Below are 20,493 nucleotides of genomic sequence, written 5' to 3' on the forward strand. Positions count from 1 at the left end.
ATTCGGTTCCCGGAAACCGAATTTTGAACGATGACTTGCTATGGTGGGATGCGGTAGCTATCGGAATCCGATTTCTGGGAATCGAATTCCGGGCAGTCCTGGTTTTTTTTTTCATTTTTATTAAATTGTAAATTTTTAAAAAAAGAAAATAATTTTTTTCAACAATTGAAAAAATATGTAATATTTAAATAATATTTGTTTAATAATATTTTAAAAAAAGTAAGTTAAGTTTTAAATTTAATAAATTTAAAATCTAATAAGTTATAATGTTAATAAATAAAAATTTTAATCAGTTATATTTATAATAAATTAAAAATTTAATAAATAATAATTGTAATAATTTATTTTTATAATAAATTAAAATTTTAATAATGTATAATTTTAATAAGTTAGAATTTTAATAATGTATAATTTTAATAATGTTTAATGTTAATAATTTATAATTTAATAATTGATAATTTAATCAATTATAATTTAATAATTGATAATTTAATAAATTTAATAATTGATAATTTAATAAATTATAATTTAAAAATTGATAATTTTATAATTTTATAATTTTATAATTTATAATTTAATAATTTACAAAATTAATAACTTAAATATTACATTGATAAAGATTGAGTGCATTAAAAGTAAAAAATCATAACATTAAGATACAATGAATTATATAAGGTTTTTAATCTCCATAATGGTGTCTAGTTCCACAATGAGAGCGACATCTATTGCGGCCTAGGTTATGCCGTGGAGGTTGTTGCTCATCAAGATTTGAATCATCATCAAGGAATAGTTGTTGGAACGCAGCTAAAGAACTACCAAGTTCATTAGTAAAATTCGATTGGTAAAGAGATTGCATGTATGACTGTATGAAGATAAAGTTCTAAAATCTACAAATAAATTTGTAAAAAAAAATTCTGAAGTTGTTACAAACGAATATCTTCTGTCAATTATGTTTTCTTGTGGCATGATGTTGTGTGGAGGATTTGATACATGCTGATGAGTCTCTTCATACAACGGTATGGAAGTCGCACCAGTTTCAAATGTGGTGAAAGTCCTTCGTTGTTGATGGGTCCTTGGATCTTGTAGTAGTCGTGGCACAGATAGGAAATAAATGGAATTAGCCATGTACCATTCCATGTATTCTCGTGTGTCAAATAATGCGCCTTGCATTGGATGACCCATTAATATGTGCTCACGTTTATTATTCTACATGTCGATCCATTGAGCATGTTTTGTAACCCAATTTTCATCTTGTCTTCCACTCATGTCAATTTTGTGTAAGTTATCCAAATTATTGGGTGGAGAAGGGACATCCTGGAAGAGACAAAATTGCAATTTCACTCTATTCGATTGGTGCCTATTGAGATTTCCGTTGAAGTACTTTTGTTATAATTGAAATTTAGTTTAATTCTATCAACGGTCTCAAACACGGCAAGTATACCGGCCGTTCAAGTAGTAAAAATATCGTATCCACAGGGATTAGAAGGTAAAATAAGCATTTATTGACTATTCGTGACTAAAAAATAATTCCAATTTCATAATTTGTCATGTGAATTCAAGGTTAAGACTATTGGAATGAAAGCTGTAAATAAATATTGGTTTGTGAGTGGAAAAGGTAGAAATGATTTTATGGTTTTGTGAGATTGTGGGGTCAGATTTCACCAAACGTCAAACTAATGAATCCTTAATCTCTTGTTAAATTCATTGCTTAGTCAACCCAATAGTTTACTCAAACCTAATCCCTTAGAGCAAGAGCCTAGATGTGGATATTGAATATCAATCCCTTGAGTACCCAATATCTACATCCGCATTACGGGCTAGGGTTTAAGACTACTAATGGGCTAAGCTCCATTCCTAGATACATTTCCCACTAGGCATTTGTTTCAGAGCTAGTTTCAAGGGTTATTTTCCAATACCCAATAGAACCTATATCATGCAATGAGATTAAATCCAAAGCAAGCATTAAGAATAGAAACATAAACAACAATGAATGAAACAACATGTATATATATCATAAAAACCGTAAGGATTACAATAGAATTCGTTGGTTACATCTAACCCCACAAAAATGGGTGAAACCACTCAACAAAGAGGGTAAATACAAAATAGAGATGAAGGGAGAAATGAAGAACCGAAGGAAAGACCCACACACGAACGGCTCCAAGCTCCGGGAATCCCTTCCACAGCTCCCAAAACGCGCCCAATGTGTGAATGGAGAGAAAGATCCCCGAAAATTGCTTCAAATACGAGCCTGGGAGATCAGATTAGGGTTCCGCGCCCGACGCACAATTATTCGCGCCCGGCGCAAGTTCTTCCAGAGAAGTCAAGCACTCTCTGTCTCAACACAAGCCCGGCGCAATTCCTTTTGCGCCCGGCTTACTTCCTTTTGCGCCCGGCTTAATTCCTTTTGCGCCCGGCTTAATATAACTGGCAGAGATGAAATACTCTGTTTTTGTCACGCCCAGCGCAGGTTATATTGAGCCCGGCGCAGAACCTCTTCTCTGCTCCTTAGCTTCTTAGGTTTCCAATCCTAAGAGTCTTCAACTTTCCACTCTTCCTCAATACCTGCACAAAAAATGAGGTGGATTAAGGTATTGTTAGATGAATTTGGGTTAGTTATATCTGCACACAAAATGAACCAAAAAGAGAACAATTATATTGCAATGGTTCAAAGGATGAGTGGAATTTGTTCAATAAGCCTCATCCAAAAAGAGGTAAAATTGAGACTTAACAGTGCCATTCAACAATTGTAAAACAAATGATGGAGGTACATGAACAGTTGGGCATCTCTATATCCTTGCATGAGTATTGATGTTTGCAAGCCTTGACATGGAGCCCATAAAAACTACAAATAAATTAAACTTTGTTACTTAAGATAATATGCTATTCAAAAGAAAATAAGAAACAAATAAAACTTTGTTATGAAGATTTACCTGATCAACTTGAATGTGATCAAACCTTGATCTGTATCTGACAACATCATTATGAGGTACATTTTCAAAAGTTTAGTACTCTACCCCCTCTCCATTTGCAAACCAACGGGAATGTTAGTGGTACTCTGTCCATGTCTATTGCATTAAACACATTGCACAGAACTTCATGCGACAATTCAAAAATGCAACACTGAAGAAGAACGTCATCAACATGGGTAATTTTATTATTACTTTTTTTTAAAACATTTGTTACTTAGTTTTCATTATTTAATTATTTTTTTTTCCTAGCCTATGGGATGACTGAACCTAAATTCTGTTACTATTACAAAGTAAGAGATAATAATGTCGAAGCAGCATAATGGTTAGACAACATTCCTAGGAAAAAATGGACACTAGCATGGGACAATAAACAACGTTGGGAACACATGACAACCAATCTAGTAGAGTCTATTAATTTGTTATTGAAGAAAACACGAAACTGCCAATTTGTTCCATGGTAATGGCGACATACACTTGTTGCAACAACAACTTCTTTGTTCAAAGAGGTAGGGAAGTGGATGCAATGATTAATGCTAGAGATGTCTACTCGGAAATTGCAAGCAAAACTATTCAAGATGCACAATCAAAGGCAAACACTCATAGAATTATCACTTTCGACCCACTAGGAGATTTACAGTTAGGCTAGATGAGATATGGTGTGATTGTGACAAGTTCTACAAAGTTCATATCCCTTGCTCGCATGTAGTCGCTTCATGCTTACATGCACACCACGACTATCAAAGCTAGATATCTCTCATATATACCTTACAACAAGTTGCAAAGGTATACGAAGGACAATTTGGAGAGCTCTGACATGAAGATTATTAGCCTACTTACATTGGTCCAACTTTGTGGCCAAATCTGGAATTCAAGGGAACTTCCAAAGGTCGGTCCAAGTCCAGCAGGATTAGAACAAAGATAGATATTAAAGAATAATATAATCGTGTAAAAAATGTTCCTATGTCACACCCCTAGCTAGTCATAGTAGGAAGACATGTCCAAATATTGATCATGCATTTAGTTCCTGTGAGGCCCCGTTTCTTCCCTCTCAACTTTTCCCTTCACTCTCTTCTTCTTCCCCATTCATTCATTCTCTCTTTGCCTTGTTTTCCTTTCTTTGACCCTTGGTGACTTTAGGTGTTGAGCTAGAGTCGGGTGGTGCTAGCTGAGTGCTCGAAATTTTCTCTCTTCTTCTTCTCCTTCGTTGCTTAAGCTTTTTGGTGAGACCCCGTACGGGTTTGTTTTCCTTTCCCTAACTCTCTAACCCTCATTTCTCTTTGCTCACTCTTTTGCTTGGGACCCTTCTTTTTGGCTGATTCAAGGTGGCTGTGCGGAGTAACTAAGGATTCCTAGCTGAGTTTCAGAACCTCCTTTTCTCCTCCTTCGGATTGTTCAATTCTTCTTCAATCCTCTTCTCCATTTTCTTCATCCCTAAGCTCAGAATCTTCTACCGAGGTAAGGGAAGTTAGTTTTACTGTAAGATGGCTGAAAACGAGCTCTAGAAGCTCAGATTGCTGTTTGATGATTGATGTTCCTGGATTGTGATTACTGAAAATGAACTTTTGGGGGTTTTTGGGGTTTTTTGAGAAATTGGGTTTTACTCGATTGATGCATGCATGGGTGAAAAGATGGTATTTTTGGACTCTATGATGAAAAGGTGGTATTGTGGCTGGTTTGCATGTGTTACATATGTGGAATTTTGCAGATTTTGGATGAAATCTTCGAACTTGGGGAAGCTGCTGTTGTGTTTGCGTCGGGAGTTGTTCTTCGTGCTGGGCGCGATGACAGTGGTGACACATTTTCTGGTGCCGCGCTGGGTGCATGTTTCACCTCGCTGGGCGCGGAGGCTCCTTGGGGGTCTCTGCCAAGAGGGCGCTGGGCGCAATGCGAATTGCGCCGGGCGCGAGACCCTGTTAGGTCTCTGCCTTCCCCACGCTGGGCGCGGGTTAGGCTACGTCGGGCGCGTGAGACTCCCTTGAGTCTCTGCCTGGGCTTGCGCTGGGCGCAACTGAATATTGCGCCAGGCGCGTGAGAGCCTTGGGTTCTCTGGCTGAGGCACGCCGGGCGCGAGTATGCTTGCGCCGGGCGCGCTGGTCCCCTGGTGACCTCTGGATGTGCCACGCCGGGTGCAACCATGGGTACGTCGGGCGCGCAAGAAGGTGTTAACTTGATGTGCAAATTAACTGATAAACTTTGATGAAATTGTTGAAAGAGGTTGTTTTAAGCTGAATTTGATGTTATGCTGTGCTGAGTTGCCTGTTATTGATAAGTTTAAATGCTTTATATATGTTATTGTTGTGCTCTAGAATGATGAGTTGAGGTGTAAGTAGTAAGCTGTGTTGAATACTACTAGCTATGCTGTATGCTGATGTATTGTGTTGTGTTCTTTGATTGCTGAGCTGTATGTTGTTATAGCCGCTATGTCGGTGCTGTTAGCCACTATTGTGGTGCTGTTATAGCCGTTATGGCGGTGCTGTTAGCCACTATGGTGGTGTTGTTATAGCCGCTGAGCGGTGCTGATATAGCTGAATGACTGTGGTGTAGTGTAAGCTGTGCGGGTGTGTTGATAGCTGTAGATATTTCTATTTGTATATTATATATGTATGTTGATTTCTTTACACTAGCTTACCCTTTGTTGTTTCCATGATGTTTGGACTGCAATGATTATATTATGTATGGGAGCAGAGCCGGAATAGGTCAGTGGCTGGTAGTTGGGCTGTAGCTGGCAGTTGGAGCTAATCCTCTTGGGATGTTTGTCTTTTTGTTGTTTAGCTACTCGGTGTAGCAATTGATTGATGTATCTTTTTGTACACTCTAACTCTAATCAGACTGGAACTTTGTATATCTATATATTCTAGATCCTATATTTATATACTTGTTCTATCTGTCTGGTGTTTCTAGTGTATTGTGCCGTGTGTAGTGACCAGCCAGGTCGTTACAGTTCCCGCCACCATTGATCTTTATTGTTGTAATCAGTTTTAAGTCTAATAAATGTAACTTTCATTGTAAATATAATTACTATTTTTAATACATATTAATTTATTAAATTTAGTAATTATAAAGATATTTTAATTGTACATATTATTAATATTTTTAAAAACACACATATAAATATAACTTATTAAAATTATTATTTATTAAATTTCTAATTTATTATAAAATAACATATTAATTTTTTAAAAAAATTTGAATTTTATTATAAATAAACTTATTAAAATTGTTATTTATTAACATTATAACTTATTACATTTTTAAATTTATTAATAAAAATTTAAATTACTTTTTTCAAAATATTAATTAATAAATTTTATTTAATTATTAATTATTTTTTTAATTGTTTAAAAATTTAATTTTCTTTTTTTTAAGCACAATTTAATATAAAACAAAAATAAAAATAAAAATCAGGGCTGCCCAGAATTTAGTTTCCAGGAAACCAAATTCCGGTAGCTACCGCTGCCCACCATAACAACGTCACCATTCAAATTTATGTTCTCTCGAGAACCGAATTCTGATGGTGAACAATGAAGAATATTAGTTTAGTAAATATTTTGGTTGGGGTCTATTTGTGTAAATATATTTTTTAAAAAAATTATTTTAGAAAAAAATTCATATATATATATATATATGTTTTTTTTTTCTTAAAATTTGGATCATGATCATCTGCATGTGGACAAGGAACTATTTGAACAGTTTTGGACATGAAGCAAATTCAAGACTTGGACGCACTTTGAGAGATTTATGGACTACCATGAAGTTTAAGGGCCAACAAACCAAATAAAAACTTGATTTGAACTAGTACAGTGGCTAAACATTAATTATACCTTATAACACTAGGTTAAACTTGGATTTAATTCTTAAAAGTGATTATTAAAAATTAATCATAAATAAAATATAAAAATCTTACATATGCATAGGGACGATTTAACAACTGAATTATTGTCAACAATATAATTAGGTGGTTAAATGAATTCAGTGTCTTAGTCAATATAGAGACCAACTTTAGTTAAATAGGTTCGAATGTCGATAGGTAGTTTCGCTCACTATTTGGTCTTTTCTTGTAGTGACGTGGCCGGATTATCAGTAACAAGGTGAGTTTTTTTCACTGTTAAAGACTTGTTATATTGTAAACTAGAGGATAAATCTCAAATGTGACTTGACGGCTAAATATAAGTTTTAGTTTAGATGAACTAATATAAATCACGGTGTAATATTTTATAACCCTTCTCTCTTTATTTCTTCTTTAATCGTTTTTATTTATTGATTTGAATTTATTCTTACACTAATTTTTTTATATTCCAATTAATTTAAGAATTTCTCTTCATCTCTTTTCTCTACTATATTTTTAACAATTAATATTTTTGGAGTGTGAAAATTTTTAATCATAACACAATTCATCACTTTATGAGTTATTAAATCCACTTAGTTAATAATTAAAACAAAATTTATTTAAACCTATAACTTTGTGCACAATAATAAAAAAAGATTTTAGAATCTTTTAGGGATAATAAAATACCTTTAAAATGATACAAATAATAATACTTAACCATGTGACAATCACATGAGTGTCATGTAAAATTAGTAATTTATGTCATAACAAGAAAAGTGACTTATACTATGCATGTTTTGTTCTTTCACATAATATCTATCAGTAAAGTAAAAAAATAAATAAAAATAAAATAAAAAACTACTTTTAGTTATAAATATTTAATTAGTATAGTTAAAACCCAAATATGTAAACTTAAAGTTATTTGTTATAAGTAAAACTTATACAATTCACATAATGAGTGAAAGGATAAATGTAAGATATACATTTACATTTTAATTTATAGTGATAATTTATATTTATCATTGCAAGTCAATTTTTTTGTACTGTGTCATTAATATTAATAGGAGACAGAGATATTTCATATCTTTTTATTTTAAAAATTAAAATTAAAATGAAAAAATGAAAATAAATAAATATTAGTGTGAATAATATACTCAAATATGGAAGGGTGCGGGTAACTTGTAAGTAATTTAAGGAGTATTTATAAAAGTAAAATTAGAAGGAGAAAAAATTGTGTATAAAAAGAAAACTATCACAGTTATTATAATAATAGATATCATCATTTAACAAATCGCATTTAAAAAAATAGGTGACAGTGGAATTTTATAGTAAAATATATAAATAGATAAATAACTAGTCTTAACTTATGGAACCACCAAAATTCTCGTATATAACTCACAGTGTCTTCTTTTCATTCCAGTATTGGCCCCATCATCTTCCCAGGTAGGTAATTCTGCAAACAAAAGGTGGGGCCTCCAATTGGTTTTTCTTCAATCCTCATGATCCTGCACTAAACAGGAAGTAAAATCTAACGATCGAAAAGTTATTTTTATAATAAAAAACAAATTAAGCTTTAGTCATTTCATTCTGTTGTTCTTCAGTGTGGTCCCGTCTCCACGTACTCTTCCATGCAATAAAAACTGTCCTTGTTTCTCATTCACGTTTTTTTGATCCATCAGAGACCACACCTTGAATGTGCAGTGCAAACAATATTAACTATATTTTTTGTAAAATAAGACACAACTATAACGGGGTTAGGCTGTTTTACCTTATTATAGACCAAGGAAAGTGCAATTAATCGGAAATAGGATCAAGTGTACTTGCGCACCAATTACTACAATTATTACTCTATTAGTCCTAGCTATCACCCTCTTAAGTTTTTTATATATTAAAATAGTCTGTGCCCTTGAACAGTGAGATTCAAGTTATCGTTCAACTCTCATAACACATGCAGATGATCATACAAAAGCCTCAAAACCTATTATATATGAAGGATTTTATATTTATAAATCGAAGTGAACTATAAGAGCTGTTTTACAAGTTGTAGACTATCAAAGTTGAGCTTATTTTTCACTTTGATATATTTAGAATGATATTCTCAAACATTTGATGATTTTTTTCTAATAAGAAAAATTGAATAAAAGTTATGAGTGTGGAGGGCAAAGTCAAGAGATAGGCTTATATCCGGAGTTAATACAATGGCTGGTGACCTAACCGTTTCTTACAATTAATATTTTTTGGTATAGACGTCTTACAATTAATATATTGATATTGATTTTATTCTAATGAACGCTATTAATTATGATAAAAGGATAGGAACCTACCTCCACTTTCCAAATTTTATTACAAGAGACTGCTTTGCAGGTAGTAGGCTCTGCTACCATTATTTCCTTATATATGTGCGCCATCCCAGAATTAATGCATTGCCTTACAGACAAGTACGTAAAATAATAATAATAATAATAATAATAATAATAATAATAATAATAATAAATTATTTTTATTATTATTAGCATAAATTTTACAATCGATGATTTAAGGCTTAAATATGATTTTAATTTTTATAAAATAAATAAATTTTAATTTTAATTTTTGTAAAAAAATTTCTTTCTTTTCATCATCTAAAATTATTAAGTAATTATATTTTTTAATTTTTTATTTGTTTATTAAAAACTTAAATGATTATATCAAGTATTATAGCTTGTGATATTTTTATATTTTTTTTATAGATTTTTAAAATAAATATTATTTATTTAGCTTAAAATCATCAATAAGAACTAAAATTAATGATTTTAGATTTGAAAGAATGATAAAAGTATCTTTCAAAAATCATAATAAAATTTTACGTATTTTACGAGGATCAAAAATATTTTATAAAAACTAGAAATGCTTACAAATTTTTTAAGGATGAATAACAAGAAATTATTTTTACAGAAATCAAAATTAAAATTATTTATTTTCTATTAATTAAAAACATATTTAAGTCAAAATTTAATTATATCAAATATTATTGATACTTATGAGATATGAAATCCATTACATATTGTGGACAGTGTATCGTTAAATGTAAATTAAAATCACTTTAATAAATACTTTTTTTTATTACTAAAATCAAGATATCGATCCCTTAATCAAAAGTAAAGGACTATTCTTTCGAGATATTGAGATTTATTTATCTTTCAATAAATATTTATCTACCAATCGTGAATGCAATGCATCTTTAAACTAATTTATTAAGCCTTTGAAAATCAAAATATTAAATAAAAGGATTTTTTTTCTTCAATTTTTTAATGTTTTTTTTTTGCCTATATCACATACATTATCTACAACAATGAGATAAATAATACTACAATGAATAGTAAAAGTGTTTCTATTTTTTGCATTTGTTCTGACATAGAAAACACACTAGAGATAATCTAATCCAAAGATAAAACATTTAAAATGTATTATATTTATCTTTGTCCTGAAATGAGAATTTTATACTTAACTATTGTATCTTTATGGGTCTCCACCTTAAAATTTTGTAAAAATTTATCCATTATTAAATATCATATTTTAGTGTGAGATCATAATCATTAATAACTAAATTTTGTGTCAAATATAAATAATATTGAGTTAATTTGGAAGCATGAGTTTTGAGTCAAATAAATATCAACCTATTTTATAAGTATAAATATAAATGATGAGATACTCGATCTAAATACTCAACCAAACCCTTTCACGAATAGATTTATTCACCAACTTAAACTAAAAATAAAAAATAAAAAATAAAAAAAAAATTGTAAAGATTAAGTGGAATGAGTTTGACGGTGTCGTGGCCTGGCAAAAGGCCTGGAGTAGGGTATTAATATTTATATTGATTACAGGAAGCGATGTTGCTTAACATATATGCATGATCCAAACTTTCTTTTTATGATAATACTAATAAATGAAAGCAGGTTCCCGTCACGAGCATGATTCACTTCACACGTGACATAAGGCCAATCGTAAATTTCCTTGCATTGATTCACGTACGTATATATATTTGTTGCAGCGATCGATGAAATTAAAAGGCATGAGTTTTGAATTAAGTGGTAGATAGGAGGAGTGGAAATGTATGGTAAGGTAGATGAGTAGATTCAGAATTTCTGACAGTTTAAAAAATGGAAGAAGATGACATAAATGAAGGTGGGTTGGGAACATTTAACAGTGCTTGAGAGGGTGAGGAAGAAAGCATTGTTGTTTGTTTCAATTGTTGGTCAGTGTTCAAGTTTGCATTTAAGTGAATTCAAAGTGGTTTTAATGAAGGCAGGTGAACTTGTTTGAGATTGAACATTGAACGCTGTCCCTTTCTCAACGTCTTTAATGGCCCGCTAGGTACGACCCTTTTTTCTTTCCCTTCCTTTCCAATTTTATCATCTTCACAATTTTCAAATGCCTTTTTCTTCTACGCAATTCATAGGGAGAAAATTAAAACATGAGATGCGTTACATATTTAGATGCAAAATTATTAACTATGTTTCTAAGCTATTTAAGTTGGTCTTTAAATTTATTTATTTTTTGAAATTGGGTAGTTGATCATGTAAAGTTTTAAATCGTCACAAAAAATTATTATTATTTTAGTTTCAAGAGGTCAAAACCTTAATATAAGGCTTACTTTTAAATTTTAAGTACCCAATTAAAAAAAATAGTTTAAAAATCTATATAAAAATTCTCAAATAATTCAAAGACCTACATAATAATTTAATAAAAAGAAAGTTGAGGGATTTTTCTCAGCTTGTTTATTTTTTGTGAGACTACATATATTTTACTATAAGAAATATTACATATAATGATATATAAAATGTATAAGTATAATATATGCAGATATATTCTATTTGACATATAGTTAGTTATATACAATTTTAGTGTTAATTTTAAATAAGATTTAATAACATATATATTTTGTGTGTTACTGTAGTCTATACTCACACTTTTTAATAATATACTAACATATATTGTATTTATTGTTATAATTTTTAGTAATAATTTCACTATAGGGTGCATGTTATTATATGACAATTTCTTATAGTGTTTATAAGAAATAAGAAGTTACACCTTGCGAACGTAAATTTTAAACACTGCATGAACCATATCTATGTAAAAAGAATTAATTTTACTCTAGTTAAATAAGATTATTGTAGGTGATAAAACTCTTCATATAAAGTGTTTAATGTAACTGAATACTCAAAATTACTAGTTAAATTAAAACAATTTTGTGCTAATTGGTTTATGCTAATTGATCAATTTGGAATTTTGTTCAAAACAATCATCGTTAACTATTTTTTTTTATCATTTTAGTTTTTAACAAAAAAAGTATTATAAATTTTGTATTAAAAAGTAATTGATCAATTTTGAAAAAGAAAATAATATAATTGAACAACGTTTTTGTACCATCTCTAGGTAAGTGAATTATTTTTTTTTTCTTTTACATGTAGGATACCTATATTTATCCTTCTTTTTTTTTCAAAAAAATTAAATGGTAGAATTTTGATATTTTTATCATATCTCATTTTACACTCCATGTTAATTAGATTTTGTTTAGTTGTTTTCTTGAGTTTTAATTTTACTTGTATTTTTTTTTTATTTTATTTCTATTATTTTATGAATTATGTAAAAAAGAGTAAACAGGTTTTAAATGTTGAATTTTTTTATTAGATTATTGAACTTATAAATAATTTTTAATTGAATCCTTGGGTTAAAATTCTCTCAAAAGTTGGATAAAAGATTCTTAATCTCTACTTTTTAGGCTTAATTGCACTTTTGGTCCTCCTAATTTAGTGTAAGAGTAATTTTGGTCCTCATAATTTGAATTACTTAATTTTGGTCCATAAATTTAAATAATGGGCAATTTTAGTTCCACAAACAATTTACCATCCAAAATTTAACAAACGTTAATGATGTGAATTTTATGTTAAATAAACATTAATTATATATCATTTAATTTCTTACGTATCAAATTATTTAATATTCAAATTTTAAAAATTTTAAATTCAAATAACATTGAAAACAAAATGAAAAGGGTATTGATATCAATCGCAGTGAGAATTTTTTACTAAAATAGAATTTTTTTAAGTGTTTTTTTTTTGCGTTCCGGATGCAAAAATACACACATGACGAATGGATCAAAACGGGCCGTGCTGCTTGGACGTTCCAGTTTCAAAATTAACCGAGTACGCGTGCAAGCAGAATGACCCGTTCTGCTTGGAGAACAGGTCGTTGCAGTTGCAACATTAACACACAACTTGAGCTACAAATAGAAAAGAAAAAAAAATTAAAAACTACTTAGAGTTCGGTTCCCAAGGAACCGAATTCTGAGCATGAACAGTAAAAGGTGCTACTTTTGTAAATAAATTGAAACAGGTGTTGTTTTGGTAAAAAAAAAATTTAAAATTTTATTTCAGTAAAGATTCTCGCAGTGATTGTTGGAAAGAGATGATACTGGTGGCGATTGTGGCAGAGGTGCTGGAGGAGTACACGGCGTTGCTGGCGAGGGTGCTGGTAAAGAATCAAAGGGAAGGGTACGAAGGATGAGAAAATGAATTTGAATTTAAAATTTTTAAAATTTGAATATTAAATTATTTGACACGTAAGAAATTAAATAATATATAATTAATATTTATTTAGCATAAAATCCAGATTATTAACGTCTGTTAAATTTTGGATGATAAATTGTTTGTGGGACTAAAATTGCCCATTATTTGAATTTATAGACCAAAATTAAGCAATTCAAATTATGAGGACCAAAATTACTCCTACACTAAATTAGGAGGACCAAAAGTGTAATTAAGCCTAAAAAAAATAGTTTAAGGATATATAAAGTTACAAGTATTTATTAAGTACCTAATTATTGGAGATTTTTCAAATAAATACTTATACTTTAACACAGAATAAGAATATTTTCATCCAATTTTGAAGGAAACTAATGCAGAGAGATCCAATTGAAACATTATAAGCTCGCAAACTTAATTATAAAGTTTTAAAATATATAGTCTTATGCAGTCAAAATATATAGACTTATTTAAACATATCTAAATAATTATAGAAGCATATTAATTTAGGCTTTTATTTTGAAAATTATTATAAAAAAATGGAAAAATAATATTATTTTTGTGCAATAATTTAAAATTTTAAAATTATAATTAATTTTTCAAATAAACAGGTGCTCAATTTGATTCTTTTAAATAAAATTTGAGAATTGAGTTTCGTGGATAAAATAATATGATCGAGAGAACCTGTTAAAAATGATAAGTGAATTCTCTAACAAAAATTAATCCTTATCAAAATTGATAATACTTCTTACAAATAATATATATATAAAAAAATCTGAATTAACACGACGTACAAAACTTGTAATGCGCGATGAGTAATGATACTTCATGAATTGTTAAAGGAAATGAAAATATTATCGAATATCTTTAGAGCATTAATTGATTGAGGAATTAAAAGTGTGATAGTGCAATAGTCTCCCATTAATTGTTGTATATATTGATTATTTGACCCATTTAGATTACTACTCCTCTGGTCTATTATAAGATAAAATTTAGAATAAATTAATATTTTTTTTATAAGATTATTTACTATTTCTATAAAAAGATATTAACTTTACTTTTTATTTTTTACTTTATTAAAGATTGCGAGAGTATGTACTTCTCTCTCACATATTCTAGATTTTTCAATTGTTATTTACTAGTATCATTTTTATTAGTATTGATATGTAAGTTTTATATAAAATAATATTTTTATATCTCATGAAAATATATTTAATGATAATTAAGAGGGATAAAATTGGTAACTTATTAAAATTAACTAACATAATTACTTATATTTAATTCACAATAGAGTATTTTATTTTATAAACTCAATAAAATTAATTAATATAACTAGTTATATTGATTTGTTTGATCGAATTAAAAGCTTCTTATAATAAGAATGAGAAGGGGTATGAGATTTTAAATAATAAAAATAAATAAATGTATTTAATGTTTTGGAAAGATAAAAAATTTTGAATATTTATCATACAAATAAACTAGCAGGAGAAAGTTGGTTGGAGTAATTATAATTGAAGACAATAGGAGATGATCCAAGTCCATATATATAAAATAGCCGAGAAGAGAAAATAGAAAGAATATTCTTCATATGAATTTTTAGTACAAGGTTTATCATGTCAAACACAACTGAACGATCTATGATAACTAGGACCAGAGTTGCTTATATCGAATTGCATATGGATAATTATTTAAAGACAGACCATGCTATCAACCATTAATTTGTGTATAGTATGTTGAACCACTTCAAAGCCTACATTTGTCTCGTTGTCTTTTGCATGATTCAGTTACATATAACGACGATTGCATAATTGTTTTGCTGTTTCAGTGAGACAAATACATAAAAGCAAAATTGTCAATATCTTGGGAGGAAGTGGACATGTATATCTATGAGCATGAAATACAGCTGCAGAAATCAGAGGAGGAGAAGAAAGTGGTTGTTCTAAACATTTATTTGGGAGAGAGAAGAAACAATAAATTTCCCTTCATTGTTTTTGGGGTGACTCATAGGACTTGGTTGATTTAATGGTGAGGAAGTTGAGAGCCTTTACTTCTAATATTTTAAATACCATTGATCAGCCATGGATGTGGATCAGTTCGTTTTAATGTCTGAAAACGTTGTCGATGGCTTTGAAGTTTTTAAAATGAATAAAATCCTGAAATTCGTCTATGAATTTTTTTTAAAATTTGATTAATCGGATTTTTTTTTATTAAACACCAATTTGAAATAGATGTAGGCTTAGATTCGATATTTATTGCCCTTGTTGTACTTGCATAAGTTGCATTGTAATTTCTATTTTTTTTTATTTACAATTACGTATATCTTTATGTCTATTTGATTAAATCACTACAATAAAATCTATTATTAATGATAATTATTTAATAACAATAAATTAATTGTTGCTATTAATTATATAATAATAATATTAATAATTAATATATAATAATCATTAAAAAAAGTATTTACATTATATTAAAGGTTATTATTAGTGATAATTATTTATTGAAAAAAACTTAAATCTCATATCGATTAGAGATAAGATAATTAAAGAGTATATAAGTGAGTCATAATTATCACCTTACAAGTCGATTTTGTAAGGTTGAGTTAGACTCCTAATTCACTATTCTAAGTTAGTACTAAATCACCTACTATTACCAAATTCAATAGTGTTATAAAATAATTAGAGAGCAACTTTTACCTTATAAGTCTCACATCTCTTAAGAGACAAGATAAAAATAAATTAAAAGATATATAAATAGAAGACAACCCTCAAAAAATATATAATAAGTTATGAATTTAGAGAAGAAAATGATAGGAATAAACTATTTATGGTTTTACTAGTAATAGATAAAAGTCACTAAATAGATGGAAAAGAGGCAATTGAAAAAAAAATAACTTTTAATGGTCTTTAAAATGACTACTAGAAATAAGTTTTACTGACAATTTAGTAAATCTTTACCAGCATTCTATATAAATATCGATAATAGTATTAACGATTCTAGATATATCAGTTATTATTTAATTACTAATAAAAAAATTAATGATTATTTATATGGTCGCTAAAGAATAAAATAATGACTACAAAAGATTAATTTTAGTGTAGTATATACTAATCTCGATTATAGTATTGTGAGTTTTGTTGATATAATAATTTTTTTTTATTTATATATAATAGTAATATATTATTATTATAAAATCATTTTACACGATCTATCATAATAATAATAAATTTAATGATTCTTATTATAATAGTTACCTTACAGTCATATAAACCGTAATCTTTTATTAATTATTTGTATAAAGCATGTTACACTGACTATGCATTACCGTTAAAATCTTTTTATGTAACATGAGTTTTTGGTATAAATATTTTTTTATTGTTGACTCTTTAATGGATCAATATACAAAATTTTATTCTGGTATATATTGAGAATATAAAAAAAATGACGATTTTTATGAATAACTACAAACGGAGTCTTAGTTTTATTAATCCTGTTGAGAGATATAGAGAAATTTATTAAGTATAAATGTGACCAACAATTGTTATTCTTAAAAATCATCAAGAGAGTTGTAGCATCCTTAAACTAATTTCGTTACTTTCCTTTTTTAAAGTTGAAGTTTGTTTTTTTTTTTTTAATGAACTAATTGGGGAAGTTGGAGTTATTATCCACATTAAAGAACCATTGTCATCCGAAACTTTCCCTTCAACTGTATACAGACTCAAAGCATTAATGACCCGTGCCATACATCTCCTCCTCCTCCTTTCCCACCGACTTTCATAATCATAAGTACCAAATTAATTTATAACGTGCCATCTCATGGTGGACCAAATTTAATTTAATTAATTTACGCTTTGGATTAGTTTTTTGGTTTTATTTTGTTGGTGATACATGTAGTCGGATGGTGCTACAAAAGGCATGCATAGGAAGAATTTGACTTAATGGTATATATATATATATATATATATATATATATATATATATATATATATATATATATATATATATATTAAATCACGCTAATGATATATTCAAAATTATGATGAATTGAGTTTATTAATATCTCTATTTTTTAACAATAAACCTAAATTAAAAGTGTTATTTGATTTTTAATTAAAGTCATTTTTTTGTAGTAATTACTTTTAAAATAAATACCCTTAAATAAAGTCATTTTTCAATTCAATAAGTAGAATAATTTTGAAAAGTATAATGTATAGATTATTAAGAATAAATTTAATATTATCTACTAAATTAATCAATTTCTCAATTCTAATAAATTAGGTAATTGAGTTTTATGAACCATATGCATATGAAATGGTGTTCTCTAATAACAATGTTATATTTTTAATATCTTATCTATATTAATACATTTATTTTTGACTTAATATATCTTAAATCTAACTCAACATTAAAAGTTAACTCATGAGATAAGTGTTATCACATATTTACATATATCTTTAACTATATTACTAATTAAAGTGAGATTTCAATACATCCCATCACTCAAGAACTTGACATTTTATTTGTGTACAATAATATTAGTGGTGGTAAATATTTTTGTCTTTTAAGCACTAGAAATAAAAAATTGTTCAATGAATTATTGAATCCTGAAAAATAGAATTTTTTTGTTTTATTTTCATTTAATTTAGTTATTTTAATTTTTCTTATAGTGTGTCACAATATAATATATATATATATATATATATATATATATATATATTTCTAAAATTCTTCCTATAAACCTTCTTAATACTTTAATAAAACATATTAAATGAAAAAAATATCTTTAAAATATAAAAAAAAATATTTATCATAAAATAAGTAAATAGAGAATTTTAAACTATCCATAGAACTTTAAGTTTAGGCGTGGAGTTACGTGTCAAGGTTCTTTGAATTAAGGTGAAGTCATGATTCATTTATTGTATGATCTTAAACCCAAGTCTTGGCAAGAGTACTTTGGAAGCAGGAAAGTGCATGAACCCATTTTTCTTACGCAAGAATGAGGTAGTACTAGTAGCGTTTAGATCAACAATAAATAACTTGTTACTTAAGGTGTGAAAATGTGTACTTATGAAAGGTTATTAGCCAACTTGAAAAGCATGTCACAGTTGACACGTACATAGGTAAAGACCACCAATTTTGACGCTTCCACCTTCAAGTGCTGCCACCTACTATATAACCACCTCTAACTCTAACTCATTACACATTTCGTTCACTCTTCAATATTCAAGCTATGGTCTCCTTTCACAAAGCGCTCGCCCAAACCCCAATAACTCAAGTTCCTGCACAATTTGAATCTCCACCAAGGAAGAGAAAGTTGGAAGAGGAGACACTCACTGAAGAATTCTTCAAGCATGATCCAACGGATGCAGAGAAGAGAAAATCCATCTTTGATATAGAGCTGCACCTCGAGACACCATTACCTTCACATAAATTGCAACAATACCTCACTATTCAGGTATAATATATAATATATTTTCAACTTTTGGTTCAACCTAGAGAATCTGATACGAGAAAAGACTAATTTTTTTATAGATATTGATATATGTTTAAGAAAAACTAATTTTACAATAGATCTTTTCTTTATGCGCATGAACTTGAAATCAAACTCTTGATTACATACTTTTGTGCTAACCATACCAACCATGTTGCTAAAAAACTATTTTGCCTTGTCTACTTATTATTTTTGTTCTCGTGAGTTAATCTAATGTATGTTTCGTTATTTTCATGCAGTCAGGGCAGATACACTTGTGCAACACGATGATGAACATGAAAACAGCATACTCAGAGAGAAACCCTGATACTGAAGCACCATCTCTTGGTCAAATGAGCCTGGACCTTGAGCTGAACTTGACGTGTGAGTCACTGAAGAAAAACGAAGGCAGTTATGACATGAAGGAGAAGAAGAAGCATGGTCTGTTGATTGAATCGAGCAATTGTGAAAAGGATGATTCGTGTGTTTTAACAAGACCTCCATCGTGGCTATCATCAGAGGGAGATCACAAAGAGATGATTGCAACGGTTTGTATGAGGTGTCACATGTTGGTAATGCTGTGCAAGTCATCTCCTGCTTGTCCTAACTGCAAATTCATGCATCCACCGGATCAGAACCCTTCAAAGTTCTTGAAGAGAAAGAAGGTGCAGCCTCTGTTGTGTTAATTAATGAGAAAATTGAAGACATGGGTTTGATTGAAAATTATCTGCTTTATGTAGCATGGCATGGCCCAAGCTTGTATTATCTTTTAATTCCCCCTTGAATATATGGTCCAGGTTTCTTTACAGTTTAGCTATGTGTTAAAATCAAGGAGTGGACGAGTGGTATTTAACCTATAGACCTCTACGTAGTGGTAAATTTAACTGTTAGGATGTGTAATGGGTGACTGATAAGAAACTAACCTAAACCTAGTGTATCATAATCATATCTATGTACAAATAAGAGTACGTGTCCTTGATCTTCCTAAATTTATGTATTCTGTTATAAATATAATAGTAGGATTTAGCTAGGTAGGTTCTTTAAGGATTTGAGATTAAGCAAGACCATTTTTGTCTGAAGGGCACTTAGCTCTCCCAAACAGCATGGTTCTTCAAGTTGTAACAAACGTTTCTATGTATTTTCATTTTCTTTTCCAGTAACGAGAGTGGATTTTTCTACATTTTGCATGGTGGTAACTTGTTTTCAAACATGCATATTATGTATTAATGTGCTAAATTAAATTACTATTTCCATTGCATACGATCACTTTCTATATATGTATGTGATGACAGGTCAAATGGGTAGAAAAATTACACACATATATAGAACCATGTATGTTTCTATGTGATGAAGGGTTTCTTCTCGTTTTTCTTTTCTCACTGCTTTGGATTGGCCTTATATATATAGAAGGATGGCTATTTTCTTGAATTGAGACACATATATAATGGTAATTAAGATGTAATTCTCATTAGATATTCCGTGTCCAACAAAAGAATAGAAGTTAATTGAATATCATATAAAAATAAGGACATAAATTTCACTGAATGAGAGATCCTGCAAGAAATGTTGTCATAATTAAATTGAGAAAATGCTCCTCTAATCTCTAAAGGTAGTATCTAAAGTTATAGGAGTAGTTTTTCACAAGAGTACCCTCTT

General features: G+C 29.2%; 1 protein-coding gene across 1 annotated transcript; it reads left to right on the forward strand.

The window, feature by feature from the left end:
* The first annotated feature begins 18,550 nt into the window (after positions 1-18,550).
* LOC109791444 (uncharacterized) lies at positions 18,551-20,017 on the forward strand. The gene is made up of 2 exons (XM_020350743.3): positions 18,551-18,822; positions 19,098-20,017. The coding sequence occupies exons 1-2, from the start codon at positions 18,598-18,600 to the stop codon at positions 19,521-19,523; spliced, it is 651 nt and encodes a 216-aa protein (XP_020206332.2). The 5' UTR covers positions 18,551-18,597; the 3' UTR covers positions 19,524-20,017.
* The last annotated feature ends 476 nt before the right edge of the window (positions 20,018-20,493 follow it).

Source organism: Cajanus cajan, chromosome 9, assembly GCF_000230855.2.
Source record: "Cajanus cajan strain Asha chromosome 9, NIPB_CcT2T_4, whole genome shotgun sequence".
NCBI lineage: Eukaryota > Viridiplantae > Streptophyta > Magnoliopsida > Fabales > Fabaceae > Cajanus > Cajanus cajan.